The sequence below is a fragment of the Aethalodelphis obliquidens genome, unplaced genomic scaffold (genome assembly GCF_003676395.1).
Source record: "Aethalodelphis obliquidens isolate GAN/ISIS:26980383/991018 unplaced genomic scaffold, ASM367639v1 scaffold8, whole genome shotgun sequence".
In the NCBI taxonomy this organism is placed as follows: domain Eukaryota; kingdom Metazoa; phylum Chordata; class Mammalia; order Artiodactyla; family Delphinidae; genus Aethalodelphis; species Aethalodelphis obliquidens.
Genome location: NW_020837952.1, coordinates 58,851,684 through 58,872,130, shown reverse-complemented (window position 1 = coordinate 58,872,130; position 20,447 = coordinate 58,851,684). Strand labels below are relative to the sequence as shown.

The following is a 20,447-nucleotide window of genomic DNA, read 5'->3' as shown; positions in this document are numbered from 1 at the left end:
AACATATGTATATGTGTAACTGATTCACTTTGTTATAAAGCAGAAACTAACACACCATTGTAAAGCAATTATACCCCAATAAAGATGTTAAAAAAAAACCAACACAGAGACTGTCAGAACCCTGAAGTCCCTCGTGGGTGGCGACAGCTCAGAAATGCCATCTAATCATGAAGCACGGGGAGAGCATCGTGAGAAAGTAGCAAACAAAACAGCAAAACGCACCCTCCTCTCGCCCGTTTTCCTGGGTGTTTCTATGGCCGTGTGTGTTTTTGTGGCCAGGAGAAAGGATGTGGGATGTTGCTAGAGATGAACAAACCCACGAATGTACGGAATGGAAAAAAGGGCTCTGCGTGAGCACCACTGAGAAGATTCCAGAAGCCTCAGGTACACTCAATGTGCTAAGTCTGGCAGGCACACGGGTGCCCACGATGTTCCACGGAGCACCCCTGACCGTCTCGGAGAACTTTAGAAATAAATTAGTGAAAAGGACGTGCAGAGTCCCCCATCTGACTCTTCTGCTCTAATGAGCATCAGAAGAACTGGGGAGGGGATTCCCGGGTGGGGCAGTGGGTAAGACTCTGCACTCCCAATGCAGGGGGCCCGGGTTCGATCCCTGGTTGGGGAGCTAGATCCCGAATGCTGCAGTGAAGATCCCGCATGCCACAACTAAGACCCAGCATAGCCAAAAATAAATGTTTTTTTTTTTTAAAAGAAGAAGAACTGGGGAGCTGGCCGAGGGCTCAGCTAAGTGCTCGTGGCTACCAAGCTGCTGGATTCCTGAGCACAGTCTGTGGGGCGTGAAATTCCACCAGGGTTGAGTGTGGGCGAAGTGACAGCCACTGAAAGAGCTGCCCCTTCTCTCAGAAGAATGCAGTCAGCTGTCTGCCTATCTCCCAGAGCGTTCCGTACTGTGTGGTCACGTCCGGATGTGAGGACGGAAGAGGCAAGGTGAGAGGGAGGAGCGGCAAAAGCCACCGGCTGCCAAAATGAGTGTGAGCTCTAGATACGGAAATTGTATTTTTACTTAATTTGAATTAACTTATTCAATGACCGAAACCAAAACAGACAAGCAACAAAAAGGCCAGCAGCTTGGACCAGCCCTGGTCCTAGGAGTCTGCTGCCGGGCGCAGCACAGGTTGTAGGAACTCAGAGGGCGAGGAGTCGGCGCTCCAGCAGCAGCCTGGGGAAGAGGCTCTGCCCGGCCCCACTCCCAACAGCTGCCCGCACAGGTCATGGGTCCCCCAATTCGAAGCCGGGAGTGACACCTCCAAATCTGGGTGGACCTGGGCCAGGGAGGAGCTGTCTGCTAGGTTGGGGCATGGCCAATACTGCCTCTGACCTCCCCTCCCAGATGGAGTGTTTGCGAGGCTGTCCCTGACGGGGTGAGGCTGGCATGAGTCCCAGCACCCCAGGGACAGGTTGGTCGGTGTCCCCTGCTCTGGGCCCAACCCCATCCTGGCTGAGGCCAGCAGAGGACCACTCTTGGCACCCGAGCAGAGTCAGGCATTGGACCAGGCAGGCTGTGGGCCTGTGCCCTTCAAGTGGCTGGGTTGGGCTTCCTGGACGTGAAGGAGGTGGGCAGGGCCTCCTTCCTCAGCTGCAGCTATGCCAGTGTCTGCTGCTCCACCCTGGACGGGCCACCTCCACTCCTGGAAGGGTCCCGAGAATTGTGGCGAAGCCCCGGCCGGGCCCAGCGTCATCTGGATGGTAAACCCGGACGCATCCAGCAAGAGGACGAGCCCCTCGCCCTCCCCACGGCCAAGGGTCCCCCCCAAGTAAAAAGGCCACTGCCAGGAGGTTGAAAAACTTTATTTGGCTTATAAAATTCCACATTCTGACAGCGAGCTTCGAGCAGTGCAGAAAGCACAGGATTCTGTTTCTGGGGTGGGGGCTCGGCCTGGAGCACCTCTGAAACTGCTGGTGACCCCTGGGCTGAGACCGGACACACAGGCAGCCTGGCGGCCAGGAGAGCCCGGGGGCCACCACCACCAGCAACGCCTGACCCGCAGCGGCTGCAGTCCTCGGAGGACGGGGCGCCTTCATTCCGAGAGCCGACGGCCACGGCTGTGGTCCTGGTTGTCCCGCCAGACGCAGTAGTTGAGCGTGGCCGCAAAGGCCAGCCAGGCCAGGTACGGGTAGAGCAGGCAGGCGGCCGGTGGGCTCACCTGGTGCCAGACCACGGCCGTGGCTGCCGCCACTCCACCCATCAGCAGGAGGTCCACCAGGGCCTGCACAGACACAGAGGGACGACAGGGAGGCCTGAGGCTCCACGTACCCATGGGGCTGTGTGTCCCAGCTGCCCACCACCACTATGCCTGAGGGAACTCTCCATCTGCCTCTCAGTGACCTGGCCAAGCCCCTCCCCCATTTTCTGCCTCGGTTTCCTCATCTGTAAAATGGGAACAATTGCCTTCCCTGACTATGTCATGTGTGGGGTGCACAGCACCAGGTGTAATGTGGGTTCTCCTATACCAACGGCCCCTAAACCCATCAGAGCCCCACAAGGCTTCCTGCATTGGAAGAAGAGCAGCTGAGGGGCCCTGGTCCCCTAAGAGCTTCTGAGGAGACGTGAACCAGCAGCCAAGTGCCTCCCCTGCCCCCGCCCTTAGACTCTGACCCTGGGGGTCTGGGATGTGATGCCCCATGTCCCCCAAGGGAGGGGCCGTCTCCAGGGACCAGGGAGACAAGCCAAGGTCACACTTACCCAACCCATTTGTCGGGCACCGAAGAAGAGGGGAGGCCATGCCCAGTTCAGAGCCAGCTGCCCAGCGTAGAGGCCCAGGGGAACCACAGCCTCCTTCGAGAAGCCCCCCAGCTCTTTCCAGATCATGTAGGAGCCATACCTGAAAGAGAGGCTGCCGGTCAGGGCACCAACAGGGAAGAGGCCAGGAGCCTCCCTGCAGGGCTAGAAGCCAAGCTCACCTCTGGGACCACACACTGATGGCTCAGGCATGCCCTGCCACTGACTGCTGTGTGGCCTCAGGGAAGTTGCTTAACCTCTCTGGGCCTTTGTTTCTCATGGGGTTGCTGTGGAGATTCTACTTAATACACTGGCAGTGCGTAGGGCAGTACCTGGCACATGGGACACTCAATAAATATTTGACATTATTATCTTCATCAGTTCTATAAAGGGGGAAGCACATAAGGCATGCAAGTAAACAGGATGGGACTTTTGGGCTGGGCCTTAGAGGATGAGTATGAGTTTGCCAGGGGAGGCAACGAGGATATGCAAAGGCTTAGAGGCATGCACGAGACCCCTGAGTGAGCCTATGTTACTGGTGAAGTCTGGGGGGCACTGGGGAGGTGAAGCAGAAGAGGGCCTGGTCATGGGGCTCTTAGGGCCACAAGGACAACAATAACACCACCAATAATAATAGCTAATGCCCTCCAGCATTTACACACGCAGGCACCGCTCTTTCCGAGCATTAGCTCATTCATTCTCATGGTAACGTCATGAGATGGGCAGTACTACCACTCCCATGTTACAGGTGCAGAAACTGTGGCACAGACAGTCAAAGCGCTAAGGGCTCGTGGCAGGCAATCAGTAGGTGAGTCAGCATTTGAACCCGGGTGGTCTGAGGCCAGAGCCTGGGCTTTTTATTCTGTGAGGGGTTGGACCTTATCTGGGCCACAGGGAGTTTCCACGGGGTTCCACAAGAGAGGTGCCAGATTTATGCTCCATCAGGATGTTGATGGCGGTGGGAGGCCTGGAGGCTGGAGCAAGTTAAGGCAGAAACAGTGGTGCCTGGGCCGGGACGGGGAGGAGAAAGCAGGATACAGGAGGGCCTGGGGCTGGCAGAGGGTGTGGCCCAGGTGACACCCAGGTTTCCAGGACTATCTTACTCCCATCAGAACCCTGGGGTGGACTTCCCTGGTGGCCCAGTGGTTAAGAGTCTGCCTGCCAATGCAGGGGACACGGGTTCAATCCCTGGTCCGGGAAGATCCCACATGCCACAGAGCAACTGAGCTAGTGAGCCACAACTACTGAAGCCCGCGTGCCTAGAGCCCGTGCTCCACAACAAGAGAAGCCACCGCAATGAGAAGCCCGCGCCCCGTAAAGGAGAGTAGGCCCCGCTTGACGTAACTAGAGAAAGCCTGCGTGCAGCAACGCAGCCATAAATAAATAAAAATAAAATAAATAAAAAATTTTTTTAATTAAAAAAAAAAAGAACCCTGGGGCATCAGCCTGGTCTCTGCTACCTGCCCTCTGCAGCCCCACCCTGCACCGGGCTGGCACAGAACCAGTATGCAGGGAACCTTCCAGAGAAGGGTAGGAAGCCGACCAGTCTCCTGGGTGCGGTTCCCACTGGAGCCACCGGGGGGTGGCGTGGGGGGGCACTCCCCCATCCAGTCCTGCTTTGCCTGGTGGCAGTTCCTGGGTCTAGTCCAGGAAATCCTGTAGGGCCCCGACTCCAAAGCCCTGTGTCTGTGGGAGGTCCCTTGTCGAATGGGGGGGTCGTGAAAATTAACCGAGACGAAGCCTGTCACCGGGCAGGTGCTCGACAGATGGCTACTATTACTGCTGTTCTTACTGCTACCGACCTTGGCAGCATCCACATGCCCACGTCTGAACTTTGCACACGGAGCCGGCCTCAGCCTGCTGCTGTGAAAACAGCCAGAATGCCAGTACGGGGCTGCCCGCCCCTCCCAGGAGGCCCCAGAGGAAAAAGTTCAGTTGTGCAACCACAGGCCCCATAGTTTTCTCCACCCTCACTTGCCAAACGAGGCCAGGAAGTGGTACCCGCTGCCCCGGGAACATCTGCACAGCTCCCACTCTGGAGGAGAAGCTCTGCCCTCGGGCCTGGGCCTCGCCCTGCCCTGCCTGCCCCGGCAGGTGGACAGGCCCAGCTGCCAGGCCAGCACCCATGCCCACCTACCCCATGGCCGAGTACAGCGTGCCCCAGATGGGAGCCAGCGTCCAGCGGGGCGGGTGCCACGAGGGCTTCTGCAGACCGGCGTACCAGCGGAGACTCTCCCCGCGGACATAGTGGGAGCCCAGGAAGCCCCCCAGACTGGGCACCAGCGTGAAGCCCACGGCGGGCACCCAGGGCGGGGCCATTGCTGCTGCAGCTGCTGTTCCGGAAAGTTCTGAAAGAGAAGACAGGGCTGGGGTGAGAGGCGGCGATGCTCCAGAGCTGGGGCGGGGCCTCCCCTGGCGCCTCCTGAGGACCTACTGTGCACAAACCCGGGGTGGGTCTGTTACCAGCCCCTCATCACTCATGGCTCAACCAGTCAACTGATGGAACAGCAGGAGGTGCAGAAAAGATGTGTGAGGCTGGGGGGCCGGTGCTGAGTCCGCCCTGCAGCCCCACCCAGCCCAAGGGCCCCAGGGAGTGCGCTTCCACCCCCACCCCCACCCATGAGGCTGCCCTGTCGGCTGCACGTCCACCCCTGCCAGGCTCCTGTGCGCTCTCACCCTCACCCTTGGCCTTGGGTCTCCTGGCAAGTGACCCCTCCTCTCTGCTGCCTCAATCACGGCCAGTTTGGGTCCCCTCCACCAAGAAGGCTGCCCAGCCCCCCTCCCCAGGCGGTATTGTGAGGCCGCCTCGGTCCACACCCTGCGCCTGACGCTCCAATACTTCTCATTCAGTCATTCGTCATTCACGCAACAACAGGTAGCAGACAGAGCTTGGCTCGAATACCCGCTCCCCACCAACATACCGTGGCCTCCAGCAAATGAACAGGACATCAACGTGGCCGACCAGGGTCCAGCCCAGTGTAGGGGGGTCTCTTTGTACATCATCCCACGGGCCCACCCTGAAATCACCTCCCCTTCCCTGTGTTCCAGAGAGGGAAAACAGCCTCCCTGGGGTCACACAGCACTCTGGGGTCAGGCTCTGCCCAGGTCGAAAAGCTGCTGGGCCCTGACGCCCAGGGCCATGGACGTGGTGGGTGGAAAGGGACAGAGTTTAAGGCTGGTGAGGGCCCCTCAGCAGCCCTGAGAGGCTGACGGCGCTCAGGGCAAGGAAGGCCTGGATGCTGTCACCACCACCTCCAGGGCTGGAGCTCCCCAGGCAGGGACAGAGGGGACCCAATCTTCAGGTCTCTCCGTTCTGCTCGTCAAACACTCCCCCTTGCCCAGCAGCCCCCAGGTCTGAGCTGAGGACCTACTAGGCGCCCAGCAGTGCTCAAGGCTCCCGGGGAGCTGAGCTCATTGGGGCTGAGAGTCCAGCCAGACAGCAAGCGGGGCCCTGGGCTGGGGTCGGGGGCCAGCTCTGCCTAACCTGCTGTGGGACCCCAAGCCTATCAGCACCCCCAACTGGGCCTCGGTTTCCCCACCACCAAATGAAGGGGTTGAGCTCCTGCTAACACGCCCTGACTCTAGTTGGAGAAGCCGGGAGTGTCTGTAGGAGATAAGAAGCCACACAGATGGATTACGGTTCAGCAAACTTGCAGGACGGTCTGCTGGGGCGGGGGCTGGGCACCCACGGCGGATGGAGCGGAAGAGGCCCAGACCTCAGACAGGGCACCCCGACCCGGGGTCAGAGAGAAGATGGTGCTGGAAGGGCACGGAGCACTTTCTCCCAGGACACGGGAGGGGACTGCGGCGGGGGAGGAGAGAGGCACGAGGCAGACGGGGCAGCAGGTACCCAGAAGAGGCTGTGCGCATCTGGAGGCAGTGGGCAGCCATCGGGGCTTCCGGGTGGAGGGCGAAGGCTGCCCAGGGCAGAAGGAGCAGCGGCTGGCCTGGGGCGGCACGAAGCTCCATGAGGTGCAGAAGCAACCTCAGTGCCCAACACCGGGGGCTGTTAAGGATGGGTCAACCCCCAAGTCCAGCTTGGAGGACTCTTTAGTGATGTGAAAACTGTCCTCAACATAACATTAAGTGCAGAAAGCAGAATATAAAATTGATACAGAACTATCCCAATTTTAGCAAAAAACGGATATGCATTTTAAAAACGGTAACAAGTGCGTGAAGACGTTAGCAGCCATCACCCTCATAAAACAAACACCTCCTGGGGAACGGCTGTGAGCCTGGCCCAGGCCCAGGCCCGACCCAAACACTGTCTTTCTGTCCTCACCCTTTGAGGGTCCCACACCATCTTATCCCACCTGCCGACGGACCCATGGTGCAGAGCGGCGGGGGCGTTTGCCCAGGGCCCCTCCACAAGCGGGTAGCTTGGGAGTCTAAGGCCCACACTCAGCAGAGGGATTTACGACGCTTTGTTATTGCTTTCCGAAATGTCTATAATGAGCATAATTTTAAAAGGAACAGTCGGAGAGTGTCAGGCATCCAGCAGAATCCGGCTCTGCCATCTAGTGACTCTGATTCCTCCGCCCCGGGCCTCAGTTTTCTCGCCTGTCGAGTGGGGACAGTGAGCTCATTCCCCACGATCACTGCACAGATGAGCCGTGAGGATGAACACTGCCCAGGGCTGGCTGGTGACAAGTAAAGGTTCCTGTGCTTCTCCCCCCGCCCCCCTCACCCCACCCCCCGGCCCTCTGGTTTCCAGGGTGCACACAAGTGTTCCTGGGGTGGGGGCGAGGGTCTGATCTCACCACAGTACGAAGGCCCACCTCTCCCGGGGCCAGGAGAGCACTGGCCCCGTGCTGCTGCCAGGTGGATGTGGAGCCCTGGGACCCAGCCACCACTGTGTCATCTCGGGGGAGCCCAGGCCACCTCAGCCGGCTTTCTCACCTACGCCATGGGGCACAGCCCTGCTCAGCCTGCTTAATAAACGCGTTGAACCCGCAGCCAAGTGACAGCCCTTCGGCAACCCTAACAAGCTGTGTTCAGTGCCTGAGGGCTCCCCTGGACCGTGACCTGAGCTGGGCAGGTGGGAGGGCTTCACCTCGCACTGACTCTCACACACAGGTAGGGACACGGAGGCCCAGGGGGTCGGGGGCTGAACTGTGCCTTTTCCCAGGAAGGTCCCAATTTATGCCCACTTTGTCCCAAAAGAATGGCCCCCCTCCCTCTCAGCAGTGCTCCTTTTACAGGTGACCAAGGTTAATGCCACCAGTGTAAGACACATGACACGGTTCACAGAGGTGGACACACTCGCTCTGGTATTCGTGCCCCAAACACAAACCCCAGTCCAATCATGAGAAAACGTCACAATCCCAGACGGAGGAACATTCGACCAAATACCTGGCCTGCGCTCTAGCACTCTTGAAAAGGGTCAAGGTCACGAAAGGCAAGGAAAGACGGAGGGAAATGTCACCGACTAAGGACAAATAACAGCTAAACGCAATGTGGGATCCCAGACAGATGGGGTCCTGGGCCAGCTGAGCACGTTAGCAGGGTTACCGGCACGGTGTGAATTTCCTGGTTCCACTAGGGGAAGCTGGGTGAAGGGTACGCAGCAACTCTCTGCACTACCACTGTAACTTTACTGCAAGTCTAAAATTAGTTCAAAATGAAACATTAAAAAGAAAAGAAGGGGCTTCCCTGGTGGAGCAGTGGTTGAGAGTCCGCCTGCCGATGCAGGGGACGTGGGTTCGTGCCCCGGTCCGGGAAGATCCCACATGCCGCTGAGCAGCTGGGCCCGTGAGCCATGGCCGCTGAGCCTGCGCGTCCGGAGCCTGTGCTCCGCAACGGGAGAGGCCACAGCAGTGAGAGGCCCGCGTACCGCAAAAAAAAAAAAAACAAAAAAAAAAGGAAAGAAGGACCCTGGTTTGGACACTAACGCGCACAGTCTCTGCTTCGGTCCCTAAGCCCCACCCCTGACCCACCTGCCATCAAGACCCCTCAGAGTTTGCTGATCATTTATTTGTTTTCTATTTCTTATTGCTTTTGGTTAATGGAAATGAGAGTCATATAACATAAAATGAACCATTTTGAAGTGCACAGGTCAGTGGCATTTGGTACATTTCCCAATGTCGTGCAACCATCTCTACCAAGTTCCACCCCAAAAGACGCCCCCCCATCAGCTCACTCCCCGTTCCGCCCTCCCCCGCCCCTGGCAACCACCATCTGCCTTCCGTCCCTGTGGATTTTCCTTTTCCACACGTTTCACACAAATGGGATCACACCTTATGTGGACTCTGGGGTCCGGCTTCTCTCACTGAGCGTGTGTTCGAGGCTCACCCACGTTGTAGCCTGGGTCCCTACTTCTCCCCACGGCGTTGTGGGCAGGGGCACTCGTGTCACCCTGCCACGGCACCCAGCCGGTGCCCGGGAAATCCCCAGCGTGCCAGCCGACGGGGCTGGAGAGCCCACCACCCTGGTCCCTTGCTGTGCAGAACACACACACCCAGGAAGAGGTGGTGGCTCTCCCCTCTGCGGTGACAGAGTAAGGCCTGAGCCCACGCTTCTGCTCAGCCTTCCAGGCTGCTGTGTTTATGCACCGCTGGGCCAAGGGGATTAAAGGGTCTGCCCAGCCTGAGGGTCAGAAAACAGGTAGGTCAAATGCCCCACAAGGAGAGAGCCCAGGCAAAGAGCTTCCTGGGGCTTCACGGGGACTGCCAGGCTCTTGAATCACCCGATTAGGGGACCCACCAAGCTGAGTCATGCTGGGTGGGGCAGGGCGGGGCAGCTGGCCCAAGCAGGCCTGAGGGAGATCCATCCCGTGATGGGGTTAGGGTTAGGGTTAGGGTTTGGGTTAGAGCCACTCCAGTGGCCGGGAGGGGGCGCAGGGCTCAGGCAGAGACGCAAAGCCACCCACCCGCCCTTCATCTGTTTCCGTCAGAAGGTGACTAAGCGCCCACCTCGGCCCTGCCTGCAGTTCTCTTGGTGAAGCCGAGCCAAAGCTCCTCTCTGGGCCTCGGTTTCCCCTTACATCAGGTGGGTGTAACCTGCCCTGTGTGCCTCGTGGGGCTGTGGGCAGGCTCAAGGGAGGTCCGGATAAGCCAGGGGATGTGGGGGTCAGGGCTGGGGACCACTCATGCCTCCAGGAGAAGAAGCCACATGGCGCAGACCCAAGGCTGAGAAAATGTCAGCCGGTTGGTCACCCAATGCTCAGTGGGTGAAAATGCTTCCAAAAGGCCCCGCCCTCAAGGCCTGGGGCCACTGAAACTACGGCCAAGAAGGGCAAAGCAGAGAGCGGAGGCCCTGGGGTCAGGAGACCGTGCAAGGCCTTCGGGAGGGGTGGGGGGCGGAGCCTGGTGCAGGGCCCGGCTGTATTCATCCTGGGTCATCGCGGCTTCACAACAGCCGCAGGGGTGAGGCCAGCTGCTTCTCTTCTCAGGCCCCGAGTTCCACATCTCTCGGCCTCCATAGTGGGTTCCACTTTCCAGATGAGGAAACCGAGGCACAGGGAGTCACAGAACTTTCCAGGTCTGGGTGACTCTGAGACTTCCTGAAACACCCCTCCAGCTCCTGATCTGGAAGTCTGCTGGCCTCAGCTCTGGGCCACACAGCCAGTCACAACGATGGGCTGTGTCACCTCCCCTCTTCAGCTTCCTCCTCCATCGTGACAAGGCCTTTAAGCCCTGCCCCAGAAACCTGCGGGGGGCCCAGGGCTCATCTCAGGCCACTCCCACCCCACCTCAGCCATTCCACCCCCTGCCTGGGTGCCAGAGGATCCTCTCAGGACCAACAGCCTCACTCTCCCTCCCCAGCACCAGGGCCAGGGTCCCAGCCCCGCCGAGGCCTCAGGTCCCAGCTGGGCCCACGGACAGCAGTTTCAGGATCGGAATCCTCCCTGCCCCTGGGGTGAGACTAGGATCTCTCTCCTAGCGATGCTTCACTCCTGGGCCTCTGCGGCCCCGTCTGTGAAGGGGAGGTGGCGGCAGTGGGCCTCGGGAGGAGCTTTCTGTTCTCTGAGGCCTCCCTATAGAAGGTGACAGGAACTGCTGCTCAGAAACAGAACAGAGTTTTGCCGTTTCTCTGGTCCCCACCTCCTGGGCTGTACCCAGCCCCTCCTGGGTCCTATGTCTCCTTCAAGCCACCACCGATGGTCTCAGGGACCTGTTTTAAGGCTCCTTTTTTTTTTTTTTAAATGACTCACAGCTAATCGTCTTCATTATAACCTCTGTTAATCTTTTTCATTATGAAAGTATCCAATGTAACAGACAGCAGGTCTGGAAACCCAGCTGGTCTGGGATGGGGTAGGGCTGGGGGTGACAAAGGGGAATCTGCTTTCCGGAGAATGACTATTGAGACAGAGAGCACGCTCAGGCATTGCTTGCACAATCAAAGATAAGTAAAAGAAAATATAAATAAGAGACAGATTCAGAAATGAAGTAATGAAAAGTCAAAAGTGTATACGGCACAAAGTACGCTCGCCCCCTGTCAGCACCCCCCCCCCCACCCCCACTCAGCGATCCACTGTCAGCGGTTTCTGGTTTCTGGCTGAACCAGCTGGACACCATTCAGTCATGGCCAGGCAGACACACACACACACACACACACACACACACACACATTCCAGGCACACACTCCTCTGGGCATGCACTGTGGAGGAAGCAGGGCTTTGAAATCAGACCACGAGCATTTGAACCCCAGCTGCATTGCTCTGTGCCCCTGGGCAGTTTCTTGGGTGAGCGTCAGTTTCCCCCCAGTTCAGAGGCTCCCTTGGAGGCCCAGGGCTCTGTCTGAGGTTCCCAATGCGGAAGCTGAGCAGCCTGTCTCCTTGCTCCCCGAAGAGCCTTTCTCCTCAGCCCCTTTCCCGACCAGTGGACAAGAGATACTGCTTCCTGGGAGCGGCCCCTGGCCTCCCGCTGCCCTGTGTCGGGCTCCCCACGCCACTCCCCAGAGAGACACTGGGGCCTTCGGCCCACATCCAAGCAGCCTGGCCTTTGGGCCGTGGGCCTGCTGTGCACCAGGCACTCTGGGCCGTGCTCCTCGTACACAGCCTCATCCTTGGCCGTGACCCTTTGGGACACCCTCAGTTACACATCCTTAGGGGAGGCTCGAGTCCTGCCCCTGCCCCTGCCATCTACCCTGCAGCATGTGGCTGGTACCAGGTACCATCGTGCCCTAGCAGGCCAGCCTGAGAGGCTCCCAATCCGGGCCAGGCCACAGGCCTCGGCAAGGCTGGCTCTGGCACTCAGCCCTGTGTTCACAGCTGGAAGCCCCCCTGTAAGCAGATAGGGTCGAGTGCCCCCCAAGGAAGAGAACCGTGCATGGCTTTCTTGACACAAGAGAAGCCATTTTAGGCCTAAGCCGTTTTGTGATCGAAGCCTGGCCACAGGGCTTGCCCTTGAACAGGCCTCTAATAATCTTAAGGGAATGAAAGAACAGACAACTGTTATCAGGCAAGAGAAATAACAATAGCAAAGATAATAAGTCAGTTGTAAAGACTCCCAGTTCTGTCTCAGTGGTAAAGGTTACCCCAAAACACGTTTTTGAGCTGTTTTGCAGAATTTAAACACATCTCCCTACCCTCACCCCAAGTGCTCAGCTACCAGATCAGCTGGAACCTAAGGGACAAGAAGCTGACCTTTGCTGACCCGTCGTAACTTCAATCAACTAAAGCTTGGACTCTATAGACCTCTGCCCCAATTCTATGTTGAATTCTCCTCTGCTCAAGCCCCTTCATGAATAGGCAGCTTAAAACTTCCCCAGTTTGGCTGTTTGGGGAGACACTTCTTTGGGAAAGCTCCGAGGCGCTCTCCTTACTTGTTGGAAGGAATAAATCCTGCTTGCTTGTGCCTTTTGGACCCAGTTTTCCGGGAACAACACGACCCCTCCCACCTGGGCTCCCAGCTCCTTTGCAGGAGGGGCAGGGGACAGGCAAGTCCCAGCGGATGCCCAGCCCACAACCGGGACGTGTAGGTTACAGTGCATCTGAGCACTTGACGGGGATCTAGGGACCCGGTCCTAAGGCTCCGCGGGGCCTTCACTGGCTTTGGACAAATAACTTCCCCTTCTCTGGCCTGGGTTTCCTCCCTAGAAATGGGGTGTCTCAAGTGGATCAGGAGCCCGAGGTCTCCCAGGCACTTTGTGATCCTCAAGGTATCCCGCTCCTCCACTCCCGCCCTCTGCCGGCCGCGGCTGCTCAACTACCGGATTGGGCGGGAAGCGGGGGTGCCTGGTCCCTCCCGCGGCTCCGCTTCCCGCGGGACCCGAGGGCCCAGCGGGGTGCGGCGGGGCGGGGGTGCCCAAGTTCCCCCTTCCGCGCCCCCAATCCCGCCGGAACCCGGCCGCGCAGGAGCGCCGACCGCTGAGGCCAGGGCCGGGGGGAGGGGTGTCACCGCCCCCCTCCCGCCGGCCGACCCAATGGCCGGGTCCCTAGTGCTGCCCCCCGGCCGCCCCCTGGGTCCCCGCCACCTCCCGCCGCAGTTTCCCCTCGGGCCCCGCGCCGGCGGGCGGGCGCTGTCGTGGGTCGCTGCCGCACGGGTCCCCCTTCCCGCCGCCCCTTCGAAGCCCCGAACCCACTCACCGGCGACGACGACTCGCTAGGGGAACGGCACTGCGCGGCGGGAGGTGGGGGCCGGGCCCGGACCCGGACCCGCCCGCGAGGCCCCGCCCACCCCGGCCCCGCCCGGCTTGGCTGGAAACCCGGGCGGCGGCCGCCGACAACCTCGCGGCTTGGGGTGCTCCCTCCTCTGGCCGCCCTGCCAGAAAGACGCGCCTCCGCCTCCCCCGGGCACTAGCGCGCCTCCCGGCCGCTTCTCCTTCCCACCGTGACCGCCCCGCCGCGCAGACACTGCCGGCTCTGCGGGCAGGTCGCGTCTCTTCCTGTGCCTCATTTCTCCTATCTGTAAAGTGGGCCGATAGAGATCACCGATCTCAGAGAGGGCAATTACGTCGCCTGACGGCAGAGCCCTGAACATCCTTCTACACAGCAACCCTGGCCACCATCTCCGGAGGAGAGCCCCAGTTCCTTTAGCTGTTGCCCCAGGACAGGAGGCAGCCCTGGCCCAGCCTCTCTGCGGCTGGCTCCCTCCGCCTCCATCTCCTCATCGGTAAAATGGGCACAGCATGGTGGGACTAAGGAGGATGCCACATGGTAATGCAGGAGACCACAGGCGCTTGGCATTCAGTGACCATCACAGCCCAGAGGTGGCCTCCAGTTGGCCAGGGTCACCCTGATGGGACAGCGTGTCCAGGCCCAGGCCTTGAGCACTTCACCGCCTCATCGGCATGCACTGCTTTATTACTGCAGCCCAGGGCCTGTCACTGCCCCCTTGACTAACTTGGCCTGGCGGGGCCCGCAGACTGCCAGAACCACAACTGCCCGAACTGGACACTTGGGGTGGGGGTCGGGAGGCCCAGGTGAACCCTGCCTGCTGCTCCTGGGCGGAAGTCTGACTTCCCGAGGCCCTGCCTTTTTTGCCTTCATGGACCTCTTCTACCTTTGACTGCGTTTGTATAAAGGCAGATATAATCCAGGCTGGGTTCTTTTCACGTTTTTCTTCTGATTTTAAAAGAAATGAAAATATTTTCCTGGATCCCTCAAGGTACCATGGGCCCACACGTTGTGGCTACTGTTTCTCACGAAGTTGGTCTGGCCACGCCTCCCAGCAAGCGGCCGGCCCTCACCCGCTTCCTGTAAGGAGGTGCTCAGTGGCTCGGCTGAGAGGCAAACCCGCCTGCCCTGGAAGACCCGTGGCGGGGAGGCAATGCAGCTTCCCTCCCGCCTCTCCCCTCCCGCTTGCAGGGCTCAAGGCCCACGGGGCATCCTGGGAGGCAGCGATTTCTGGTCCCAAATACTTGCTGGGCACCAGGGCCCGGTGCAGCGGGCGGGCAGAGAACAAACACACTAGGCCCGCCCTTTTCACAGGTGAGCCCCTGCAGTTCAGAGGGCCAGCGGCTGCCATAGGGATTAACACTGCAGGTCTAGATGAGATGTGGATGCCCCTCCTGGGGTGCTGGGAAGCCTCCCGTTACTTGTGCCCCCCTCTGCCCAACCCCACACACCCCACCTAAGCCTGGGGCAGCGGCCATCATCCTCCCTAGCTGGCCCCCAGGGAGCCCCTTCCATGCCCCTCCCCTGCTCCCTTAGGATACAGTCCAAGCCTTTTCCCTGGCACTCAAGGCCCTGACTGCCTGACCCTATCCCACCTCCGTGCCTTTGCATACACTCTTCCCCCTGCACAGAGGATCCTTCACTCCCACCCTGGGCAACTCCACGTGTCCAAGTCTGACTGCTCCCCAGTGTCACCCCAGGAAGCTCTTCCAGAACGCTGACTCTGTACCACCCCCACTCTAATCGGGCAGTGACCTCTGAACTTCACAGCACTGAGCATAGGAGCCTCTCCTGGGCATTTGGCACGTGCCAACCTCAAGGGATGTATATATTGAGCACCCCAGGTTGCCCAGCTCTGGGCTCAACCCTGGAGGGTACAACACAAGCAAACCCAGCCCCCGGCCTCAGTCAATCGAGGAAGGAGACATGGAAAACACCCTCCCAATCCCCAGAGGATACTCAGAGAGGTGACAAGGTCACACAGCTTGTCAGTGATGCAGTCAGGATTTATACCCCTGCAGTCCAGGGCCTGAGCTCTTAACTATTGTGTCATTCATTAGGCTTCTCAATTCTAAGTGTGATTTGAGTACAGTATTTTCTTATATTTTGTGTGTTTACTTTCTTACATGAATAATTCATATTTATTGTAAGGAAATTGGAAAATACAGGCAAAAAGAAAAAAGTCACCCACTCTCCCATTACCCAAGCACAGTCAACACTTTGTGAGTTTTTCTATGCCTTTTTCTAAGCATGTGCACATGTTTCTTTACAAGAATGCCTTCATGAAATAATTGGTTTTGTAATTTGTTTTCTTCCCCTTACAATAAATCAGAAACCTCTTTCTACATTATCAAAACTTTGTCTACATTTAACACGTGTGCACTTTAGAATAATAACAAGATGCCGTCTGTCCACCCCCAGGTTAATAAGAAGAAGATTCCCAGGGCCCTAGGAACCTCCTGGCGCTCTCTCTGGGGATTGCTCCTGCCACTCCAGAGGTCACCTCTGTCTTGACTTTTGGGTTAAACACGCCCTTACTTTCCTTTAGAGTTTTATTAAGACCCTTAGGTATGTCTCCCTGAGCCCTATATTGATTCGCTTCAAACAGCTGAGGGGCAGCATGCAGCTGGCTGGAGAGAGTGGACACGATGGCCGGGGCAGAGGAAGACCCCTACGAAGGTGAAACTGAACTGAACCGCTGGGGCACAGACTGGCCTCAGCCTCCCTGAGCATTGACAGGAGTCCCCCTGGGGCAGCTGGTGGGCAAGGCTGGGTGTGCAGCTCCCCTGTCAGCACATCCCGCCAGGCTGTGGTGTGGACATTCAATATGAAATAGAGGCATGGGCTGTGTGTCTTCTTGCTTCTGAGCTCTCTGCACCTGTGTCCAGACCTCAGGAGCAGGGGTGGACACTTCCGTGAGACGGAACAGTGTCCTTCACTGAGCCAGGCAGCAGAACATGGAAGGGAGAACAGGGTCTCATCAGCCTGTGATCAAGACAGCCAAGTGTGGACGGGAATCTAGGCCAGGCTCACCAGACATTTCAGTTCCTAAACAGGCAGGACAGTGACAGGTGGCAACTTGGTGATGACAGCCCTCTGTGCATCTCTGATGTACCGGCTGCTCGAAGTCCTGGTGCACAGGTCATCCTGGGGTCTCTCTTCACCACCAGCCTGGGGGTGGCCTTGACCCCTCTGTGGTAGCTGGCTTCTCATTTCCTGGACAGCACATCTCGCCCTTCCTGGTCCCCCTGTGTTGGCGATGAGCCCATCCTCCAAGAATGCAGTCTTTTTTTTTTTTTTTTTTACTGTTTTTTTTTTGACTGCGTTGGGTCTTTGTTGCTGCGCGTGAGCTTTCTCTAGTTGCGGTGAGCGGGGTCTACTTTTCATTGCGGTGCGGGCTTCTCTTGCTGCGCAGCACGGGCTCTAGGCGCGTGGGCTTCAGTAGTTGTGGCGTGTGGGCTTAGTTGCTCCGCAGCATGTGGGATCTTCCCGGAGCAGGGCTCGAACCCATGTCCCCTGCACTGGCAGGCGGATTCCTAACCACTGCGCCACCAGGGAAGTCCCCAAGGATGCAGTCTTAAGAAAGGCTACATAGGAGGTATCGTTTTTGAGATCTTGCACTCTGTCCTGTGGTTGACTGATGTTTGACGGAGTAAAAATTCAAAGTCGGAAATCGTGGTCCTTCAGCATCACGGAGACACGCCGTTTTCCAGCTGCCATGGTGCGATGAGCAGACTGAAGCCATTCTGTGTTCTGAGCCCTTGTGTGTAACCCCCTTTGTTCTTCCTGGAAGATTTTAAGCTTTTCGTCCCCAGAGTCCTGGAATTCCATGCTGATATTCCTCGATGTGGGTCTAATTTCATCCAATGTTCCAGCTCTCAGGAAACTCATATCTTTTATTTTTCAGAAACTGGATTTTTAGAGGGGATGATTTCCTTCCCTCCATTTTCTCACTTCTCTTTCTGGAATCCCTATTACTCAGAATCCTGGACTTCCTGGGCTTGCCTTCTAACTTCCCTGCCTCTCCTGCTTCTCATGGTTTGCTTTCTTCTTTTTCTGTAAACTTCTGTGACGTTTCCTCAACTTTCTCTTCTTGGCCCTCTACTGATTTTTTAAAATTCAGCTATCCTACTTTCTTATTTCCAAGGGATTTTTGTTGTTGTTGTTTTCTCAAGGTTCTTTTTTTAAAAAAATAACTTCCTGGACTTCCTTGGTGGTCCAGTGGTTAACACTCCATGCTCCCACTGCAGGGGACACAGGTTCAATCCCTGGTTGGGGAAGATCTGGAATGCTGCACAGCGTGGCCAAAAAAAAAAAAAAAAAAAACTATTAAAAAAAATTAAAACTTCCTGTACATTTTTCACTGATGCAATGTCTTCTCTTACCTCTCACCTATCAAGGATAATTTTCTTAAAACAATTATTTTCTTCTCTCATCATAGTCTCTGATTCCTATGCATTGCAGTTATTTTATTTTATTTTTTTCTGTATGTAAGAGGCTTTCCTCAGATGCTTGGGAATCTTTGCCTGGCTGCTCATGATAAGAAGAAAAAAGGAAAATAAGTCTTTGGATGGTATTTGTTGAATTAGCTTCACTGTAAGTTGAACTTGTTGGTCATTTGTCTGGTAACTTCCTGGACTGTCAATATCTTCAGCATTTTCCTCTTGTACTGGTCAGATTCCCCAAGTCCCTCCAGTTCTTGCCTGGAGGGTAGGGGTCTGGTGGCACATTTCTGGGAGCATGGGAGGAGATCTCTGCATTCAGCAGTCAGTATCCACCTGTTTCAGCAGAGAACCCACATTCACCATGATCCTTGGCCTGCCCAGCCCTTTCCAGAGCTAAGCATTTGCCAGAATGAGGGAGGGGTGTCACCCAGGGGCTAAAGAGAGGGAAGACATCTAAAGATCTAACTGTTCTTCAAAGACACCTTCAAATAGTTCTCTTAATTTCAGCCTTTTTTTTTTTTGCGGTACGCACGCCTCTCACTGTTGTGGCCTCTCCCGTTGCGGAGCACAGGCTCCGGACGCGCAGGCTCAGTGGCCATGGCTCACGAGCCCAGCCGCTCCGTGGCATGTGGGATCTTCCCGGACCGGGGCACGAACCCGTGTCCCCTGCATCGGCAGGCGGACTCTCAACCACTGCGCCACCAGGGAAGCCCAGTTTCAGCCTTTTTTAACCCTTAGATCTAGAAGTGCCTAGGGCTACCAGTTCCTAAGCATTTAAGGATTCTGTTGTATGAATAAGGGTTGGTTCTCAGCCTTCGGCCGTCTGGAGTCTGCTGAACCAGATAATACTGTTCATCCTGGTTTCCAGCTTGAAGAGATTCTGTTGCTGTTCCTGTTCTCCCTGTCCTTGTGTTTTATGTCTTTAAAAGATTCCTTTCCTCTGGGTTTATGTGCTTCTGGAGGCGGCGTGCGCTCTGTTCATGTCTTAACCTGAAAACCTCCTCCATATCTTTTATCACCACAGCATTGTATAGATTTGCCATCATTTATTTAATCTCCTCTTGCTGGATATGCACCTCACTTCCTCCTTTTCCGTGTCAAAAGCAAGGCTGCTGCGGATGACCTGAGAGCTCATCTGATTCTTTTCTCAGGACAAGCTCACTGTAGTAGACTTGATGATGTAAGTCTGATCTCGGAGAGACAGCAGTGAGCAGTCCTGAAGAGAGATTGTAGTTCCCTGCCCAGGAGTCGAACCTGGATAGCCTAGATGAAAACCAGGAATCGTAGCTGCTAGACCACGAGGGGCTAGAGACTAGAAGCAAAGGGGCCCTAGCTCTTTCCCCCATTTTAAAGCAAGAGTGTTTCAAGGAGGCAAAAACTGTAAAATCAGGTACAAAGTTTATTATTAGAGACACAGCATAACATGTGGGAGAGCACACAGACAAACAGTTTGTTTAAGACAGAAGCAGGGCAGAAATACACACCTGGAGGGAAAGGCTACCAGCCTCCTCTCTAATGAGGGGGGGCCAGTAAGTCAGAAGCTAGCCAGAAATATACCCACAGAGAGGAGTGTGGGAGTCCTGAATGAGGAGCTCAGTAATGAGGTGATTTAAATCACGTATATAGGACAGTTCTTCGGGTCTTGGTTTACATTTGGCCAATTATCTCGGTTCTTTCTTCACAGCTGATGGGTCCCAGGACCCTCCCCAACATGCATGTGCAACATTTTGCTAAGATGGATCCCACTGCAGAGGCCTTCTAGCTGGGTGTATGTCCACACATACTGTGGGGTGGCGGCTGCTCCCTTTCTGACCCCCAAGGAGCCTTCCTGCGCATGTGCAGACAGGGAAGTTTTTATTGACCTCAGGAGTGGGCGCCTTATCTCTTTACCTTAGCAGAGCTCAGCTTCTGCCACTAGCTTTGTCCTTGGAGTGCCTGGGTGAGAACAAAGCTTCAATTTTACTCCACTTGACAAACCCCAGTTGTGCAGCCCAGCGGCCCATCTATCTCCTACCTCAGGTCTACCTAGATCTTCCTCATTCTGAGGTGTGGAGTGAGCTTGTGTGTGTGTGTGTGTGTGTGTGTGTCCTGCGCTCCTTAGAAGAGGCTGGCAGGGAATGAAAGAGGAGCAGGGGGCGTAAAGGGATGTAGTTAGAGATGAGGTCAGAATTAGACTCTCTCTGACCCAGCCTTGCACCCCCAATTTCCAGTCCTCCTTTTGTCACTAACCACCTGTCTTTGAGCCCTTGTCTACTCATGTGTAAACTAAGGATAATAATAGCACCTATTCGTCACAGCGTTGCCGTGAGGAATTAAACAGACTAATGTCTGAAAAATATCCAGGGCTTTGTTCAACGAGACAAGTATTAATTGGACGATTATTTTGTGCCTGGCACCGTGTCTGGTTTGTAGGAAACATAAAAGAGGACACTGCTGGGAAAATCAGATGCAAGAAAGAATGTGGAAGCGTTTCAAGTACTTTTCCCATGCTAGGTTGAATATTACATTGCATTGAGTTGTTTACTTAATAAATATGTTTCAGGGCTCATTGTGGTGCGGTGTCGTGTTTTATTTTTTCCTGCGGAGGTTTAGGTAAGCGTGTGGATCACCCGGCGCACAGCCGACAGTTTCAGAGCAGGGACGGAAGCGGTAACAGCGGAACCTTTCTTCCCGCCCAGCGGTGCCTCTGCCCGCCGGCAGGAAA

At 56.4% G+C, this 20,447-nt stretch overlaps 1 protein-coding gene across 1 annotated transcript; it reads right to left on the bottom strand.

Annotated features, from left to right (window-relative positions):
* Positions 1-1,791: 1,791 nt before the first annotated feature.
* On the bottom strand, positions 1,792-13,382 carry TSPO (translocator protein). Its single transcript, XM_027107893.1, has 4 exons — positions 13,269-13,382; positions 4,878-5,088; positions 2,705-2,843; positions 1,792-2,228 (listed from the first exon to the last, which is right to left on the bottom strand). The coding sequence occupies exons 2-4, from the start codon at positions 5,057-5,059 to the stop codon at positions 2,040-2,042; spliced, it is 510 nt and encodes a 169-aa protein (XP_026963694.1). The 5' UTR covers positions 5,060-5,088; positions 13,269-13,382; the 3' UTR covers positions 1,792-2,039.
* Between the last annotated feature and the right edge of the window lie 7,065 nt (positions 13,383-20,447).

Excerpts from the sequence above, each read along its gene's own strand:
- TSPO (XM_027107893.1), bottom strand. The coding sequence starts at position 5,059 with ATGGCCCCGCCCTGGGTGCCCGCCGTGGGCTTCACGCTGGTGCCCAGT. Across the intron at positions 2,844-4,877 it reads ACGCTGTACTCGGCCATGGG|GTATGGCTCCTACATGATCT; the intron begins GTAGGTGGGCAT and ends CCTCTCTTTCAG. Across the intron at positions 2,229-2,704 it reads GTGCCCGACAAATGGGTTGG|GCCCTGGTGGACCTCCTGCT; the intron begins GTAAGTGTGACC and ends GTGTCTGTGCAG.